This window comes from Rhineura floridana, chromosome 18, assembly GCF_030035675.1.
Source record: "Rhineura floridana isolate rRhiFlo1 chromosome 18, rRhiFlo1.hap2, whole genome shotgun sequence".
NCBI lineage: Eukaryota > Metazoa > Chordata > Lepidosauria > Squamata > Rhineuridae > Rhineura > Rhineura floridana.
The window spans coordinates 10,622,836-10,639,928 of NC_084497.1; the positions used below are offsets into that span (position 1 = coordinate 10,622,836).

A 17,093-nucleotide genomic window follows, 5' to 3' on the forward strand; every position below is an offset into this window, starting at 1 on the left:
GGCTCATACCAAATCGGACCGTTGGTCCATCTAGCTCTGTATTGTCTGCGCTGGCTGGCAGCAGCTCTCCAGGTTTGAGGCAGGGAGTCTTTTCCCAGCCATGCCTGGCGATGCTGCTGGGAATTGAGTGGGCAAAGGAGGAGCCCTGCTACTGAGCTGCTGTGTGGCCTCTCCATCACCACGTGTGGTGCGGCTGCACTGCCGGTCATGTCTGCAGTTTGCTTTTGTTGCTTTTAAACTGTTGCTGGGATTTCGGGCCGGCTCCTGACCCACCTCTTGTCCTCTCTTGTAAAGGAAGGGAGGAGGCCCCCTTTCCGTGCCTCCCGTCGTCTGCCAAAAGCGTGGCTGGGTCGGCAAGCGTCCTGGCACACCCAGCCCTGGCAAGCCTCGCTCCCTCCGCCTCAGCCGCCAGGTGTGGGCCGTCCTTGCTGGTGCTTCAGGAAAGGCCGCACCAGTGACCTGCTGTGCTCCAGCTGCTCCTGAGGGGTGAGCTGACTGTGGGAAGGGCCAGGGCTTTCTGCTCTTCCACCGATTCTGCACATGGACAAGCCCGGTACTTAAGAAGCCCTGACGTTTGGCAGAAAGGAATGGCTGTGGCCACGGCCAGGGCTCTTGCGTGCCGTTCAGTCTGGGAACGCTTTGCACCTTCTCCTCCAGGAGTTAGGTGGCCCCAGCCCTGAGCCCTCTGGGCCTCCCCTGGTCTGAGGCGGGATTCCTTCTCTTCACCCCCCCCCCCGCCAGTTGTGCCTTCCCTCTCTTCCTTGGAACAGGCTCTGATAGGACCAAAAGGAGAGTCGAGACAAGTAACTATCCATCTCCATCGGAAACCCCCATCTGGCCCGTTTTTCCTCGACAACTTTCCAAGTGGTTTACAAGAACTTTTTAAAATTTTGTAATAACCCTTGACAGAGACCAAAAAAAATATGTATCGTTGTTTATATCAATACAATGCACTTTTCTGAGAAGAAACAGAGTGTCTGGCTTCTCCTTGGTGGCATGACAGAGATGGCTCTGTCCGCTTGGCAAGGCAGGCGGCTGGGGTGAGCTTGTGGGGTCGGCTTCTCCCAGGGCTGCAGGGCAAGAGCAAGGCTGGTTACCAAGGCCAGCCCTGCTGCCTCCGCGTCCTCCCTTGAGGTCCTGAAGAAAGCCTTGCAAGCTCCATTCATTCCTGCAGGGAAAAGGGCTCATCTTCTGTGCCCCACCTTTAACCAGAGCTGCTGTCTGCTACTTGCAACAGGCCTCCTTGGGTGGGTGGGATTTCACATCCGAAGAAATGCAGCTCCTGTTTTTGAGAGTGTCGTCCACGAGGCTCACCTTGAGCCTGAACAGCCAGTGTGCTTATTTAAAAAAAAATGGTGTTCCTTGAGGCCTTTGCCACTAGCTAGCTATGAACAGCTGGGGAGAAAACAAGCCCATCCTTTGAAAGATAGTGAGAAACACACATGCAACAAGGCACACTCTCTCTTTCTGTACAATTCCCATTTTATTTCTTTGTTTGCTTTTTTGTTGTCTTTTTTGCAAAAGCAGCAACTAGCCCACTAACAAACCTGAGCAGACCTCATCATCAGCTGTAAGGGAGGGGCCCCTCCAAGAGGCAGGGAAGAAGGTTTTTGCCTTAAAGCAAGAGAAACCAAGTCTGGCCGGGAAAGAACAATGCACAGAAAGTTCCTAGATTAAATTAATATTAATAATAATTAAATTTCATCCACATTCTTAGGAGTGGGAGGGAGGAAAGCTTTCTCGTGTGGTGTGTCTTCACACACTTGTACACACGCTCTTGCACACTTTCTTTTCTTTTGAGAGGGAGGTGGGGAGGAGCAGACCCTTCCCTCCCCATCCTTTTCTACACCTTCGGGACTGGGGGCAGGGGAGAGAAATAGTGATGAGGATAAAACGAGAGATTGGGGCAGCACGGCGGAAGCCTCACAGGGGAGAGAAGAGGGCATTTTCCACTTCGGGCGTCAGCTTTGGGTGGAACGAGGGAAGCCCAACTCCAAAGTCTAGGTGAGAAAGAGGGGAGATAAAGAAGCACAAAAAATCAAAAGAGAGCAGTGTTTCTGAGCGTGAAGAAATTATTTCATGGCTATAAATATAGAGAGAAACAGTTTTGAAAGCGACAGTCTCTTCCCCCTTGCTAGTGGGTCTTTAAGAGCTGATGTACAGAACGATTTACTCTCTGGACACGTTGGCACCACATGGCCTGAACCTGGAGGACAGTACCAGCATCATTGAGCTTCTGCAAAGGAAGCCCCTCTGAGCATTCCATCCTCAAAGCTCTATAACTGCCACCTTGGTAACAGCATTTGGATGTTAGCAGCTGATGACATTTTGTTAATATAATAAAAACCTCTGTTTGGTTAATCACAATTACATTTATATATATATATGGAGTTGCTCATTGATTTTTGCTTTGAGGTATTTTATGGGAAGCGATTCCTAAATAGAATAGAATGAAATAAATCAGTGTATGTAACACAAACCAGTTATCCAACCTCTTACACCCACAGTTACATCTCTATATATCTCAGATTGATAGATAGATCTTCAGAATATATACAGAGAGAGAGAGACATACACACACAATATAGAACTATCTCTTATACACCAAGTAAAAAAGGCTTTGTGTTACAACAGCCAACACTCACAGTTCCATAAAAAATCAAGTCATGTTGAAGGCAGCAACACAGAGTTGCAAAAAGAAATGCAAAGCTGCTGAAATATTGAGTAATTGCATACATATTTGCACCAAGTTTGGTACTTCCTTTTGGTCAGGAAGTGGCCTGACATGTATATATTGTGCAAATATTTAAAGCTCATGTTTTGTAGGCCAAATTGGGGAATTGGCTATACTCTAGCGCAGCCACCAGTGTGCCTCCAGATGTTGTTGGACCACAACTCCCATCTTTCCTGACCATTCGCAATGCTGGCTGAGGCTGATGGGAGTTGTGGTCCCTGAATGAGATTGTCCCTGAATGAGATCCCCATATACACACAGCCAAGGATGCCACACAGAGGAGGGCCAAGATCTCTTCTCAATTGTCCCAGAGTGCAAGACATGGAATAATGGGCTCAAGTTGCAGGAAGGCAGATTTCGGCTGAACATCAGAAAAAACTTCCTAACTTTTAGAGCAGTACGACAATGGAACCAACGACAGAGGGAGGCAGCAGGCTCTTCAACACTGGAAGCATTTAAGAGGCAGCTGGACAGCCACCTGTCAGGTATGCTGTAATTTAGATTCCTGCATTAAGCAGGGGGTTGGACTAGATGGCCTTACAGCACCCTTTCAACTCTACTAGGATTCTATGAGTGTAGCCCGAGTTAAGATCAGAGTTAATTTCCCCACTGGCTGTTTCATGGAAATGGCACTCACCCATTTCACCCTCCAGGCGGGTGGGCGGGGAGGGGTTCTTGCGGTGGTCTTCGATGTGTTGAGTCACCTCCTCCCGCGAGGCCGTGGAGTAGGGACACTGGAGGCAATTGTAGCGGCCCCGAGTGTGTTCCCACACAATGCGGCTGTTGGAGGAGTGTCCTGGGACGGGATGCACAAAACAAAGGCTCAGCCGTCAAGGAAGGAGGGGCGATTATATACAAACACCCAGTTCAGTTCTCCATGGGGCCTCTCACACACACCCCGCAGCATGTATCCAGTTCTAGTCCCCTCCTTCTTGCTAGTGGGTCTTCAGTAGCTGATGTACGGAAGGCTTGCCCCTTTCAATAGCCCCCTGCTGCTGGGAGCTGACCTCGCCTGTCCCCCCTGCTTTCAAATTTAGGCTGGCTTTGGAGCCGAGCGCAGAAGACCAGGGAGCATTTGGACACAGCCGGCTGCATTAGCCACTGACTGCCTTGCTCTCCCTTCGTGCCAATCTCTACTTTCCCCCTTTTTGAAACAGGCTCTTTTCAGCCCACGTTCCGTTCCTACATGAGACGGGTCAGGGAGGGAAACCAAATTAAATTGCGGCTTTAGACTTCCAGTTGCTCATAATTGTCTGTTTCCCTTCTTATTTACACCTTGGGGGCAGGTGAATGAGGGGCAGCTCTCTCCGCGAATTAGGCAGAACTTGCTTCCTGTTCCCAAATCTGGATCTGTTTTCCCTTGCAGGCCTGACGGCTGGAGACCTGGTCTTTATAGAGGAGTATAAAATCTGAGATTCTCAAAGCAACTTTGCATAGTCACTGGGTTACCAGCAGCAGCAGCCCCAGATGTGCAAAGGCTTCCTCCCCTCCCCCTGCCTGAGCCAAATACGGGATTTGACCCTCTTTGCAAAGAAAAATATTCCTCTAATGGAATGGCCACTGCTCACCTTGGCTTTTCTTCCAGACAGCATTGGAGACAGGGAGACCCTGGCCAGGCAGGAAAGGCCTGAGGCGATTCTGGACAGCAGCCTGAGGTAAAGTGTAGGTTGCGGGGTGCATATAGGGCAAAAAGGGCCCCGGGACTGAAGGGTGAGCCGGCCCGGAGAATCTTGCCAGGGAAGGAGGTCCGAAGAGAGACTGTTCCAGCAGGGGGTACGGGTGAGAGGCCGGCAAGGGTATTGGCATTGGCCCTAAGGGGCCGTGGAGGCTGGCTGGCAGTGAGTCAGTGGCCGGAGCAGCCTCCGTCATGCTGGGGAGGACGGCGTCCTTCTTGAGGTTCTGGATGACGCTCTGGGCTTTGGGGGGGTCTTCAAGCAGCTTCGACGGGGGCTCCTTCTCTGAGCCGGAGGTAGGCGGCAAGGTGGGCTTCTCTGCCACGAGGACCGGAGAAGGGCCAGCGGCAGCGGCGGCAGCAGCGTCAGAGCAACTATGCAGGTGCTTGAAGAGGGAACGGTAAGTCTGGAAACGCGACATGCAATTCTCACATCTGAAGAGAAGTGGGGGTTGCCGGGGCGGGGGGAGGAGAGAGGACAGGCAGAGGTGGGTGGATGGGTAGCTCTGAGAAGCTGTCACACTATTTTGTTTGTTTATTTATTTAAAATATTTCTATCCCACCCTTCTACCCTACAGTAAGGCACTCAGGGCGGCTACAATAAAATTGCACATGTATATAATAAATTACACAATAAAAACACAAACATAACAGTGAATTAAAATGCATAAAATACTCCTAAAATACATAAAAGGCATTATGCACATATGATATGCATACGTACATGTGTATATGTGCACGCACATATAAGGAAATGAGAATAAAAGATAAAAAGATAACTATGTCACCAATCCTCCGTCCCAAGGAAGAGGCAGGCATTCCAGACCAGCACGGCAGAAGAGCGGTGGCAGAGGAAGCCATGGGGTTTGGTATGGGAAAGAGGTACTCAGAGCATGTCCCCCCCCCCATATTTTGGAATGCTTCTGTAGGAAAGCTACTGTGGATTGCCATTGCTTTGGGGACATATTAAAAACATACTTTAAAAGGGGGTGAGAGAGAAACACTACAAAGTAATTGGTAATCTTGTCTTGACAACTGTAATGTGTTCTACATGGGGCTGCCTTTGATGACTGTCTGGAAACTTAGAATGCTGTAGCCAGGCCAGTGGCTGGGAGGGTGCAATCCCCATGTTAGCAAAAACCATCACTTTTCCAGGGGTTGAGATATTTGGGCGTGTCCTGGCTCAACCCCTCTGGATCAGTGATGTGCTTCTCTCCATTCTTTTTAATGTGTAACTTAACTCTAGAGTGGTACATAAGTCAGGTTACAGGTTACACAGGTCTCTACACAGCACAGCTACTCAAGCTAAGACATTGTCACAACAATGTGATATGCCCCGAGACCATTTTGTGCAGGGACTGTCTCCCTAGTCAGGACTTGCCCAGCAAATGCACTCCTATGGTCTGAGGAACAGGCTCAGTCTGTTCGTGCGTCCTTGGTGAGGGGAGAGGAGCTGCCTCGACCAATCCTTGCCCAGAGTCCTCCTGGCCCAGGGCAGAGTTGGAGGTGGCTCTGGAGGCACAGCAGGGTCAGAAGCCATGGCGATAGGATGCTCACCGGCAGGCGCCATCTCATCTCTTGCACACAGTGCCTCAGGGCCAGGGCTGTCACTGGCCAGGCTACTAAAGTCTTTTCCGGCTTCAACTGCTCCCGTTGCAGACCATGGGGCCCCTCTCCCGGACCGCAGTCGTCGTCCTCCTCCTCCTCTTCACTGTGTCAGGAGTTCTTGATAGTCATGACAGGAAGAGGGAGGCCTTTCCGTCCTGCCAATCCCTGAAGCATGTTTCCACAGAGGATTCCCTGGGCAGCTTTTATCTTGGCTCTTCCTCTTAAGGAGCTGAGAGCACCAAATGTGACTTTCACACACACCGTACTACATTTTTTTCTAGCCATCACCCTTGTGAGGTAGGTTAGGTGGAGAGAGCATGAAATAGCCTGCTGTTACTCTGCGAGTTTTATGGCTTGAGTGTGGGATTTGGACCAGGGTCTGTCTCTCTCTCTCTCCCAGCTGTCCTAGTCAGAGACTCTTAGTGCCCTTCACCAAACTGGTTTATCAGGCTGAGCCCTGCTCAATGCCCTTGGACTTCCCTCTGAGTAAAAATGCACAGGATCTGCACTGGAAACTGTATGAGGATGTGAGGGGGACGGGCCATAGCTCAGCACTGCTGTGCATGTGGGAGGTGCCCAGTTCAGCCCCTGAGAGCCTCTTCAGGGAGGGCTGGGAGAGACCACTGACTAGAGAGCCACTGCCAGTCTGTGTAGACAATATTGAACTTGGTGGACCATTGGTCTGCCTAACCATAAAGTAATTTCCTCTGTGCCTATAAAGAGACGGCGGCAGAGCAGACAGTGATTGGACCTCCTTTAAGGACTGTTCTAAAGCAGCATTTTCCCTCTTTTTTTATGGAATACTTTTAAAACTTTTTTTTTGTTAAGTGCTTTTTTAAAGAAATAAAACAGCCAAGCAGAGTCTTACTTGAAGTAGCGGTTTGGCTTGTAGTGGACCTTCATGTGCCCCATGAGGTCTTGCATGGTGGGGAACAATTCCACGCAGCCCAGAGCAGAACAGCGGAAAATCTTCCCTAAAAAAAAGAATCGGCAGCAGCAGCAGCAATGGGCAGGTCAGGAAGTTTGCAAGTTGGATTCCACGCAAGTTGCTGAACTCTGCCCCGATCCCCAAACTGGGTTCGTCAAAAGTTATACGTGCAGAGAGAGTGTGTGTTTATTTTTCCTCATTTGTCCATAATACTAGAATTCAGGATTGTCTAATAAAAATAATGATTTAGGACTGGGGGAGGCGGGGAGGACTTCACTTTATGCATAATTAACTTACGGAAGTCCCGGCCGTAAGAGGTGGTGGCCCAAAGTTAAGTGGTCCTTGAAATGGAATTTGGGACATGGCCAAGGCAACGTGCCAGTCGATGGCAGTTGCTGGAGACAGGCACAGGCTGGGCGGCTTCTTGCCAACATCTGGCTGGCCGCCAAGGGGGAGAAGGCGCTGAATTCGATAGACCTTTTCATCTGATTCAGGCAGGTGCTCCTTAAAATCATCTCCTTGGTCAACCCCCTGTGCAATCTATGTGCACAAATGCTTAATATAATATGCCACGGACAATGTTCATGTACTGCTCTGTGGCAGAGTCCCTGCTCTACATGCAGAAGGGTTCCAGGCTCATTCTCCACTGAGGAAAAGTCTCTCTGCACGAAGCCCTGAAGAGCCACTGCCCGTCAGAAGGTAGATTAGGATCTACTATTTATTTATCACATTTATACTCCACATTTCTTTCATCAAAACACCCAAGGCAGCATGTGTGTGGTGCCCAGGCAATCTCTTTTCCAGGCACTGAGCAGAGCCAGACCTGCTTATCTCCAAGGTGGAAGGCTCCTGTGCCTCCAGATCATAGCCTGGGACTGGCAGATCTCTGGGTAGTTTGCAGTAGATCACCAAGGATCTCTGACTCCCACTTGTTTAATAATGGCAACAACTTGCCCCTTCAGAAATAAATTAGGGTGTTGAAACAAATAACATTTAGGGAGGAAACCAGGAATGAATTCTTATGTGAAAGGTCGAAGGCTGTCCACCCCAGGAGAAGAGCAGAACACACAAATGGTCAAACCTTGGATAAAGATCCACAAGCGTGCCATTTCTCTTCTCCCCCCCCCCCGGCCACACTCAGAGACAGGATTGCAAATGGCGACTTACCCTCCAGGGACTCTGTGGGCCGGTAGTGGACGGGCATGTGGTCTAGCAGTTCTTTCAGGCTCCGGCAGGCGAGTCTGCAGCCGTCACCAGAGCACTGGTAACGTTTCCCTAGGGCACGAGAGAGCAGAGAGATTGCTCCCTCCCTCAAAGGAGCAGCGCACACTAATCCTTGGCTGTGACTGATGATTTGAGAGATCCTGAACCACACAGCACCAGTTCAAGGCCCACCACTGCTTTGCAGTCGTTCCTGTGGCCTTGAGGGGGTTTGCTCTCTTCCAGCCTCAATTTTCCCATCTCTAAAATGGGAACAATGATAACATTCCGTTCTCCCCCTCCCCCTGGTTGCCTCTCGAGTTTAGAGCAAAATACGATAAAGATTTTTTTTTTAAAGTATGTACAGAATACACATGAAATTGGCATAAACCTTTAGAGCAGAGGCTGGGAACCTTCAGCCCAAGGGCCACGTTCTCTCCTGGGTAACCTTTCAGGGGCCACAAGCCAGCAGACGGCAGGACCGGAGGCAAAAGTGGGAGGAGCAACAGATGTGACTGACATTCTAGCCACACAAAATCTGGAGGTTTACATGCGCACACACACCCCCTACCTCCTTTCCCACCCAGGCAAGTGGGACGACCCCAGAGTTCCAGGCCACATTCTGGCCAGGCCAAAGTACATGAGGAGGGTGTTGAACCAGGCCAGGGAGAGGCACAGCCTGGGGAAGAGGGTGTGGCCTTAGGAGAATCCTGAGGGCCAGGCAGAGGCCACCCTGGCTTTAGGAAAAAACACAGCTCGGTCTACCATCAAAGCAAGGGCTCTGCGAGCCTGGGGTGCACTTTAAGCCATGAGTGAGCTCTCTCTGGGGTTGTCTGAGGGACACAGAGGAGCCATTGCCAAAGCCTGATGCTGCAGCATCATGCGCACAACTGGTCACTAACAGGCTGGCAAAAGGACAACACTGTGTGCTTTAATTCCTCCACTGAGCAGGGCGTTGGACTCGGGGGCCTTCTAGGCCCCTTCCAGCTCGACTCTTCTATGCCTCTATGGTTCTTTTGCCTGGGGCGAGACGCCGCACCCATTTCCAAGCTGTTCGCGCCATCAGGACTGGCCACTCCGAACGCCCCGCTGAGGAAAAGAGAGCTGGGTGTATGTGTGTCGCAGAATGCCATCTTCAGGCTTACCTGGGGGTCTGCGCTTTGGGAGTCGCAGGTCCTGCTTCCGGATCCTGCTGCCTCCAGTTGGCGTGGGCTGGGACTGGCTCCGTGCAGGCCCGGGATCAGTCGAGCCTGCGCAAAGCAGGACAGGAAAGAGCGGCATCGTCAAGAGAGGGCACGGGGGAAACCCGGCTGCTTTCAAGATGGGGGCCAGTGAATAGGGCAGGCTTGCCCTTCAAAGGGAGTGCCATCAGAGGCCCTGCTTTGGCACGCAGAAGGTCCCAACTCCAATCTCTGGCACCTTCAAGTCAGGCAGGGAAAAGACTACTGCCTGAAAACGTGGAGAGCAGCTGCCAGTCAGGGTAGACAATACTGGGCTTGATGGACCAATGGTCTGTCTTGGGATAAGGCAGCTTTCTAAGTTCCTGGGTTCCCTCTGTGGTGTCCTGTGGGGCAGGAAAATCAATTGGATTGCCTCCCCCCCCCTGCAATCCTTGGGTGCATTCTCCTTGGAGATCCAGTCTTTACTCAGCACATCTTTACTCAGCGCATAGTTAAACTATGGAATTTGCTCCCACAAGATGCAGTAATGGCCACCAGCTTGGACTGCTTTAAAAGAAGATTAGACAAATTCTTGGAGGACAGGGCTATCAATGGCTACTAGCCACGATGGCTGTGCTCTGCCACCCTAGTCAGAGGCAGCATGCTTCTGAAAACCAGTTGCCGGAAGCCTCAGGAGGGGAGAGTGTTCTTGCACTCGGGTCCTGCTTGTGGGCTTCCCCCAGGCACCTGGTTGGCCACTGTGAGAACAGGATGCTGGACTAGATGGGCCACTGGCCTGATCCAGCAGGCTCTTCCTCTGTTCTTAATCTTAACAGGAGCCCTGCTGCATCAGGGCAGAGGTGCATCTAGTCCTGTGGTCTGTCAGGTGCGTGCAAGTAAGGGGCTTGGCTCTGCTGTGTGTTTGTCTCCTAGTGTCTAGTATTCGGAGACACTGCCCCCAAGTATGGAAGCTGAATTTAACCAGCATTCACGTAATAAGATGAAATGTGCTGGATCAGACCAAGTTATATTTAAATAATTAAAACTGAGTTATTTTTGCTGAAATTATAACTAGAGGAAGCTGCCTTGTATGAGTCAGACCCTTGGTCCATCTAGCTTAGCACTGTCTACACTGACTGGCACCGGCTCTCCAGGGTTTCAGGCAGGAGTTTTCTCCAGACCTACCGGAGATCCTGGAGATTGAACCTGGGGCCTTCCCCACTGAGCTATGCCACTTTGGTAGAAAAAGCGAGGTCCTAGTCCTCATGGTTTGGAATAAAGGAATGATTTAACTAAGAACTGGATTGCAGTCCATCTCTCCTTTGCTCAGTAAGAAGGAAGATCCCCACCTTGGCCCCTCATCTCTAGCTAGGTATCTTGGCATGCTGAGCCCCCTGGATGCTCCCCCCTAAACAATACCTACCCCCTGAGGAGGCCATGAGAGAAGTCACCAGTGGTGGCTGCAGCCCCTCTTCTTTCTCTGGTTTGCTTCTGATGCGGCTGGGGGAAGCCCTGAGGTCTTGGCAAGCAAGTGCAGCAGCAGCAGGCAGGGCGTGCACAGGCGAGGGTGTCTTCTCCTGGCCAGCGTGGGGGGAAGGAGGGAGACAAAGAGACCCAGTCAGGCACAGAGCTAGCAAAAGTCACTTCTCCCCAGGAAGGTTGCCTGGTGCCACAATTGGGGTTGGGGAACATCTGTGCCTCTCTGGATGGACTCCACCTCCCATCAGCCTTAGCCAGCATGACCCACGGTCAGGGTGACGGGACCTATAGACCAACCCCATCTGGAGGGCCCCAGCCGTTTCCCAGCCCTGTGTTAAGTGCAAGGCAAAATACCAAAATATCCAGGTGCTCCTGGATCCATCTTTGTCACCTGTTTGCCAGGTGACCTCAGTGGCTAGGAGTGCCTTTTACCAGCTGCGACTGGTGAGACAGCTGAGGCCGTTTCTGGACTGGGATAGCCTGACCACTGTTGTCCACGCACTGGTAACCTCCAGGCTGGATTACTGTAATGCTCTCTATGTGGGGCTGTCCTTGAAGTTGGACTGGAAGCTGCAGCTAGTGCAAAATGCATCGGCAAGACTGCTCACTGGTGCAGGGTACCGCCAACATGTCACCCGCTGCTGAAAGAATTGCACTGGCTGCCCATTAGTCATCAGGCCAAGTTCAAGGTTCTAGTTTTGGTGTACAAGGCCCTGTACAGCTCAGGATACCTGAAAGACCGTCTTACCCCTTATATGCCCAGTCAATCACTGCACTCTGCAGGTGAGGGCCTCCTGCAGATACCATCTCATCAGGAGGTCCGTTCCGCACAACATAGGAAGTGGACCTTTCGTGTAGTGGCACCGACCCTTTGGAATTCCCTCCCCTTAAATATTAGACAGGTGCCATCTCTGTAATCTTTTCGGTGCCTACTGAATAACTTTCTCTTTCAACAAGTCTTTTAAGTAGAGACCTTATCACAGTCTGGGTCTGTGTTGGAATTGCTTTTAAAGATGTTAAATATTTTTTTTAAAGAAATGTTTGTTTTGTAAATATGTTTGTAGAATTTTGTCCCCCGTTTGCCACCCTGAGGTCCTTCTGTGACAAAGGGCAGAACAGAGATGTAATAAATAAAAATAAATGCCTTCTTATTCTACTCAGGCATTTGGACCTTGATGTGGTTTGAGTTATTATTAGTCATTTGAGTTATTATGATTTTTGGCCTGTTCTTGGTTTTTGTCTTTTGGATGGGTGGGGAAAGGATGTTTTCCTGGTTAATTTATTGCTGAGGATGAACACATTTTATAATATGAATTAATTGTGGTTTTACTGCTTCATTGACTATTGGTTGTCAGATGCATGGAATTTTATTCTGTATCCATATCCTGGCTATCTCTTTGGGAGGGGGGGAGGATGCAAACAACAGAACTGGTCCTTAGGGAAATGGGTAGATATTGCAATCAAAATTAAAAACTTTTTTTTTTAAAAAAGCCCCTTAAAAGTGGACCATTTTCCAGTCTACATCAGCTGCAAGGAGGAAAAACATGAACAGGATGTGCAAGGGGCTGTGGGGGGTGGAATAACAAGGAAGCTGATTTTTAAAAGAAGCTGAATTCAATTCCTGATCCAAGACACAGCAATGAGGACACACAAGCGGGTCTGGAAAGAAGGCAGGCGTTAATTCCTTGCGCACAGGACTGGCCCAATGCATTTTGCAGCATGAGGCAGAGTCCTCACCCCCCAAAATCAAGGTGCATAGTCCCCAAGGCTGGACAAATCATTGTGGTGCCTGAGCACCCCACAAACGCTCATCCCCCTGCCAAAAAAAGCCCCTTTGTTGGCAGCGCAATAATAAATCAAACCACCCAAAGGCAGACGCCCTGCTCTGCCAACCCAGCCCTGCAAATTGTGCCAAAGAGATAAATAACCCCAAGGCGAGTTCTTTGTGTGGGACACCCTGAGCTATGAACTCACGGATCGTTCCCCTGCGTCTCGTTCCAGTTTGGAACCCGTGTAAGCCAAGCGCAAGCCAGCAATAAAAAGCGAGCCTAGCACAATCCTCCCCCCCACCCCGCGTTTCAGAAAACCAAGCAGGACTAGACTGAACTGTGCCCTATAATCTTACAGGGTGTTTTGTCTGTCCTAAGAGTGTCAAAGAGGCCGAGAGACAGAACTGCTTGCTTATTTGGTTTTGCCGTTTGCTGTAGCAGACTTACACAGCGGCCCCTCTGAGTCTCCCTCCCCCGGCTTTTCCAGAATATTGCTTACATTGGCATGCTCGCATGAGACTATAGGAGAGGAAGGCTTTCACCCTGGAGAAATTGATGACCGGGGCAGGGATTAAAATGTAACTTTTCAGCCAGTCTGACAGTTCCACTGATCATGTGATGCTTGTGAACAATGGAATCAAGACGTCAGGGCTGGCTTGCTCTGCTCCCTCCACCATTGGTGCCCCCCTCCCTTTTGAAACTCCCACCCCACGTGGAAAATTCTGTGCAGTCTCATTTTAGGGCAGCCGCTAAAGTGGCTTATCTTTAGTAAAACAAGCCAGGTCTTGCAGCACCTTAAAAGATTAATTTGGGACACTGCATGCAAATATGGTAATATTTAGAAAAAAGAGGCAATCCGACACGTTATTTCATCATTTCCTAACGTATTGGTGTCGTAAGCTACATGATCACCCCGGCCCATGTATGCTACCAGGAGCATTATGGGACATGCATTCTTCCTCTGTTTTTATGCATGAAATCTACATCTACATGAATTCGGGCTTAGGGCGGTATATAAATTAAATTAAATAAATAAAAATAAATAAATTGTATATATTTCCACCTACTGATTTTACGTTAGTCGAATTGACTATAAATAATAATAATAATTAATTATGTTATGTGCCTTCAAGTTGACTACAACTTATGGCGACCCTATGAATCAGCAGCCTCCAACAGCATCTGTCGTGAACCACCCTGCTCAGATCTTGTAAGTTCAGCTCTGTGGCTTCCTTGATGGAATCAATCCACCTCTTGTTTGGCCTTCCTCTTTTTCTACTCCCTTCTGTTTTTCCCAGCATTATGGTCTTTTCTAGTGAGTCATTGTGTCCAAAGTCTAACCGCAGTTTCATCATTTTAGCTTCTAGTGATAGTTCTGGTTTAATTTGTTCTAACACCTAATTATTTGTCTTTTTCGCAGTCCATGGTATCCACAAAGCTCTCCTCCAGCACCATATTTCAAAAGAGTTGATCTTTCTCTTATCTGCTTTTTTCACTGTCCAACTTTCACATCCATACATGGAGATCGGGAATACCATGGTCTGAATGAGCCTGACTTTGGTGTTCAGTGATACATCTTTGCATTTGAGGACCTTTTCTAGTTCTCTCGTAGCTGCCCTCCCCAGTCCTAGCCTTCTTCTGATTTCTTGACTGTTGTCTCCATTTTGGTTAAGGACTGTGCCGAGGTATTGATCTAAAACAATTATTATTACAAATAATTGCTGCCCTGGGCTCCTGCTGGGAGGAAGGGCGGGATATAAATCAAATAATAAATAAAACAAACAAATAAATAAAAGCAAACAAAAAGACTAACTTCCTCTGTTGGACCTCCAGAGGCTGCTTCACGTGTTATTAGGTGGTACACATGGATGTACGGGGGGAGGATCATTGCAAAAGGGGAGTTAAATGCAAAAAGAACCATGTGATCGTTTATTGAGAAGATATGCACTAATTAGGCACAGTGACCCTTCACCACAGAGTAACTAAGGACACAGTCATCTTAGCATGGCCAAGTAAAATTAACCTTTTGTCTCTAGCAGGGCCCAAATGAATGAAATCAAACTTTGGTACTGGTTCCAGTCCAGCTGTGACATTCATGGAGCTTCAGATTCCTCTCCTGGAGAAAGGCCACTTTTTCAGGTCAGTTACAGAATGTCCTGGGCAGTTGAAATGTTCAGTTCTGGTGTCAGATTTATGTTCATTTATTCTTTTTGCCCAGAGGCAAACCTCTTTGCTCAATGTGGAACGCAAAAGGACTCATATTTTCCTTTACTTCCTTCCACGGCCTGATAGTGGGACCCTTGTGCTACTATGTGATCTTGGCTTTTTAAAATTGTTGCTATTATTTATTAGATTTCTATAGCCTTTTGAGTTATGTATATTGGGAAAGGGACATAGCTCCATGGGAGCGAAGGTCCCCGGTTCAATCCGCAGTGGCATCTCCAGACAGGGCTGGCAAAGGGCTCCTTGTCTGAAACTCTTGGGAGGCAGCTTGGGCACTACTGAGCTAGATGGTCAGCCTTGGAATAAGGCAGCTTCCTAAATTCCTATTAAATCAGCCCCTTTGTTCAAAATCATGAGGACTGGAATCTTGCTTTATCTTGAAGTGAAAGTTTAGTGCTGCAGCACCTTCTTTCAATTCTAAAAGTGCCAGTTTCAATCCCTGGCAGCATCTCCAGGTGGGACTGGGAACTGCCCCCTTCCTGAAACCCTGCAGAGCCTCTTCCAGTCAGTGTCATGAACACTGAACTAGATGGATCCAATGGTTTGAATCAAAGGCATCTTCCTTGATTCTAATGCTAAAATTCCCTGAGAGTCTTACAACAAAACATGGAGAAAAAACCACAATGCACCGTGTTAATTAAAAGCCAACAATAAAATAAGTGCAGCAAGAAGCTTCCTTGCATAGAGCCAACGTAACATTCACAGCCTGGATTTAAAACAGGCCGTGTTCAGAAACGTCACTCTCCCCCGGCTGCCATTTGACCCTCATCCGCTTGCACTGACTGGCTGCTTGCTGGGCTATTCAGGCTTTTCACGCATGGTTTGCAAACCACCAACATTTTCTCATCATTATCTACCGCTGGGTGTGTCTGTGTGATTCATGTGGCACCGGGTTGGATCCATACTCAGAGGAGACCCACTGAAGCTCATGGACCTAAATTAGTCACGTCCATGAATTTCAGCAGATTGACTCTGCACTAATATTGGAAGCAACCCATTGTGTTGATGGGACACACATATTAAAGCTAAAAATTAACTCAGAGATATATAGAGTCTTATGAACCATTCCACTTTGACAGAAAGGGAAGGTAAATCTTACCTCTTACTGCACTGTAACATTTACGTGCAAGCCCTATACAGAAAACAGCTTTGTGACCTAAGCGTTCACACTAACATAGCTCTTATCTCATTTTTCTGATGGGAGACCATCTTCAACCATCATCATTAACATTTGCCAACAAATAGTCAGTGCCGTTTGCCGCTGTTCACGACACTTGCTATAATTTTTTAGAAAAGCTTACAACAACCTTGCAAGGTAGGGCAGCACAATCACCCGTGTTACAGAAAGGGCAGCCAAGATGTTTAGCGCCTTTGTCTATGGCCATCCCATCATGTACACACCCACACACCCCAATATTGCTGCTGTTGTATGTGGGCAAAATAGGATTGATTTCCCACCCCTAGTCGTAAGGCCCAGGGCAGAGGCCCAGGGTTAAAAAAAGTTTTATAAAAATTCGGGGAAGGGCCGCGGCTCAGTGGTTACAGCCCCTGCTTGGCATGCAGAAGTTCTTCAGGTCGGGCTGGGAATGCCCCCCTGCCAGCAAAGGTCTAAGGGGCGGCTTCCCCTCTGCAGTGAGTGCATCCCCCCCCGCCAGGAGGGGCTCTCCAGGTCCATAGGGCCCGAGCTGCTGGGGGATCGGCCAGGAAAGAGGGGGTGCCCGGCATGGGGGGATTTTCGAAGGATGCCCCCCGACCCCCACACACGCAGACCTGCAACAGAATAAAAAGGAGCCTCACCATCTCTCAGGCAGGAAATCCTCGCGGCGTGCCTTTTGCAGCAGCAGCAGCAGCAGCAGCAGCAAACGGGTTTGGTTTCTTCCAAAGGGGGGGATCCCCTGCTCCCTCCCCCCTCCGCGGCTCGGGCAGCATCAAAGCCAGGCGGGAGGTTACATTGTAGCCATTTTAACGCGGCAGCTGTCGCGAGATCGGAAGTGCGGGCGAGGGGCTCGCGGCTGCCCCCCAGCGGAGAAGGGGGGAGCCGCCGCCCAAGACGCAAAGTTAAAGCCGCCTATGCCGGGAAATATGTTCGGTTGCATAGGTGGGTAGAACGTATAATTAAAAGTTGTATCTGCATTTTTTTTTTAATTTTCCCGTGGCTAACGGAAGGGCCACCTGCTCCTCTTCTCAGCGGCCAGCTCCCAGTTTTTTCATGCCGGCTGTGGGCCAAAGATGCCATCTGTCGGGAATGCTTTGATTTGGATTGCTGCATTGAGCAGGGGGTTGGACTGGATGGCCTTATAGGCCCCTTCCAACTCTACTA

At 49.4% G+C, this 17,093-nt stretch overlaps 2 protein-coding genes across 11 annotated transcripts in view; one reads left to right on the top strand and one right to left on the bottom strand.

The window, feature by feature from the left end:
• MYO9B (myosin IXB) overlaps positions 1–969 on the top strand; it is an 89,611-nt gene extending 88,642 nt beyond the window's left edge. For 9 of the 10 annotated variants that reach the window (XM_061601376.1, XM_061601380.1, XM_061601379.1 and 6 more), the window contains one exon: positions 295–969. In XM_061601376.1, coding sequence (XP_061457360.1) covers positions 295–458 — 164 coding nt within the window. In that variant the 3' untranslated portion in view covers positions 459–969. The remainder of the gene's footprint in view (positions 1–294) is intronic. The other variant, XM_061601383.1, reaches the window with a different exon arrangement.
• Positions 966–16,781, bottom strand: ZNF414 (zinc finger protein 414). The gene is made up of 8 exons (XM_061601388.1): positions 16,571–16,781; positions 10,726–10,879; positions 9,288–9,392; positions 8,110–8,217; positions 6,883–6,988; positions 4,303–4,841; positions 3,372–3,530; positions 966–2,000 (listed from the first exon to the last, which is right to left on the bottom strand). The coding sequence occupies exons 1-8, from the start codon at positions 16,571–16,573 to the stop codon at positions 1,924–1,926; spliced, it is 1,251 nt and encodes a 416-aa protein (XP_061457372.1). The 5' UTR covers positions 16,574–16,781; the 3' UTR covers positions 966–1,923.
• Between the last annotated feature and the right edge of the window lie 312 nt (positions 16,782–17,093).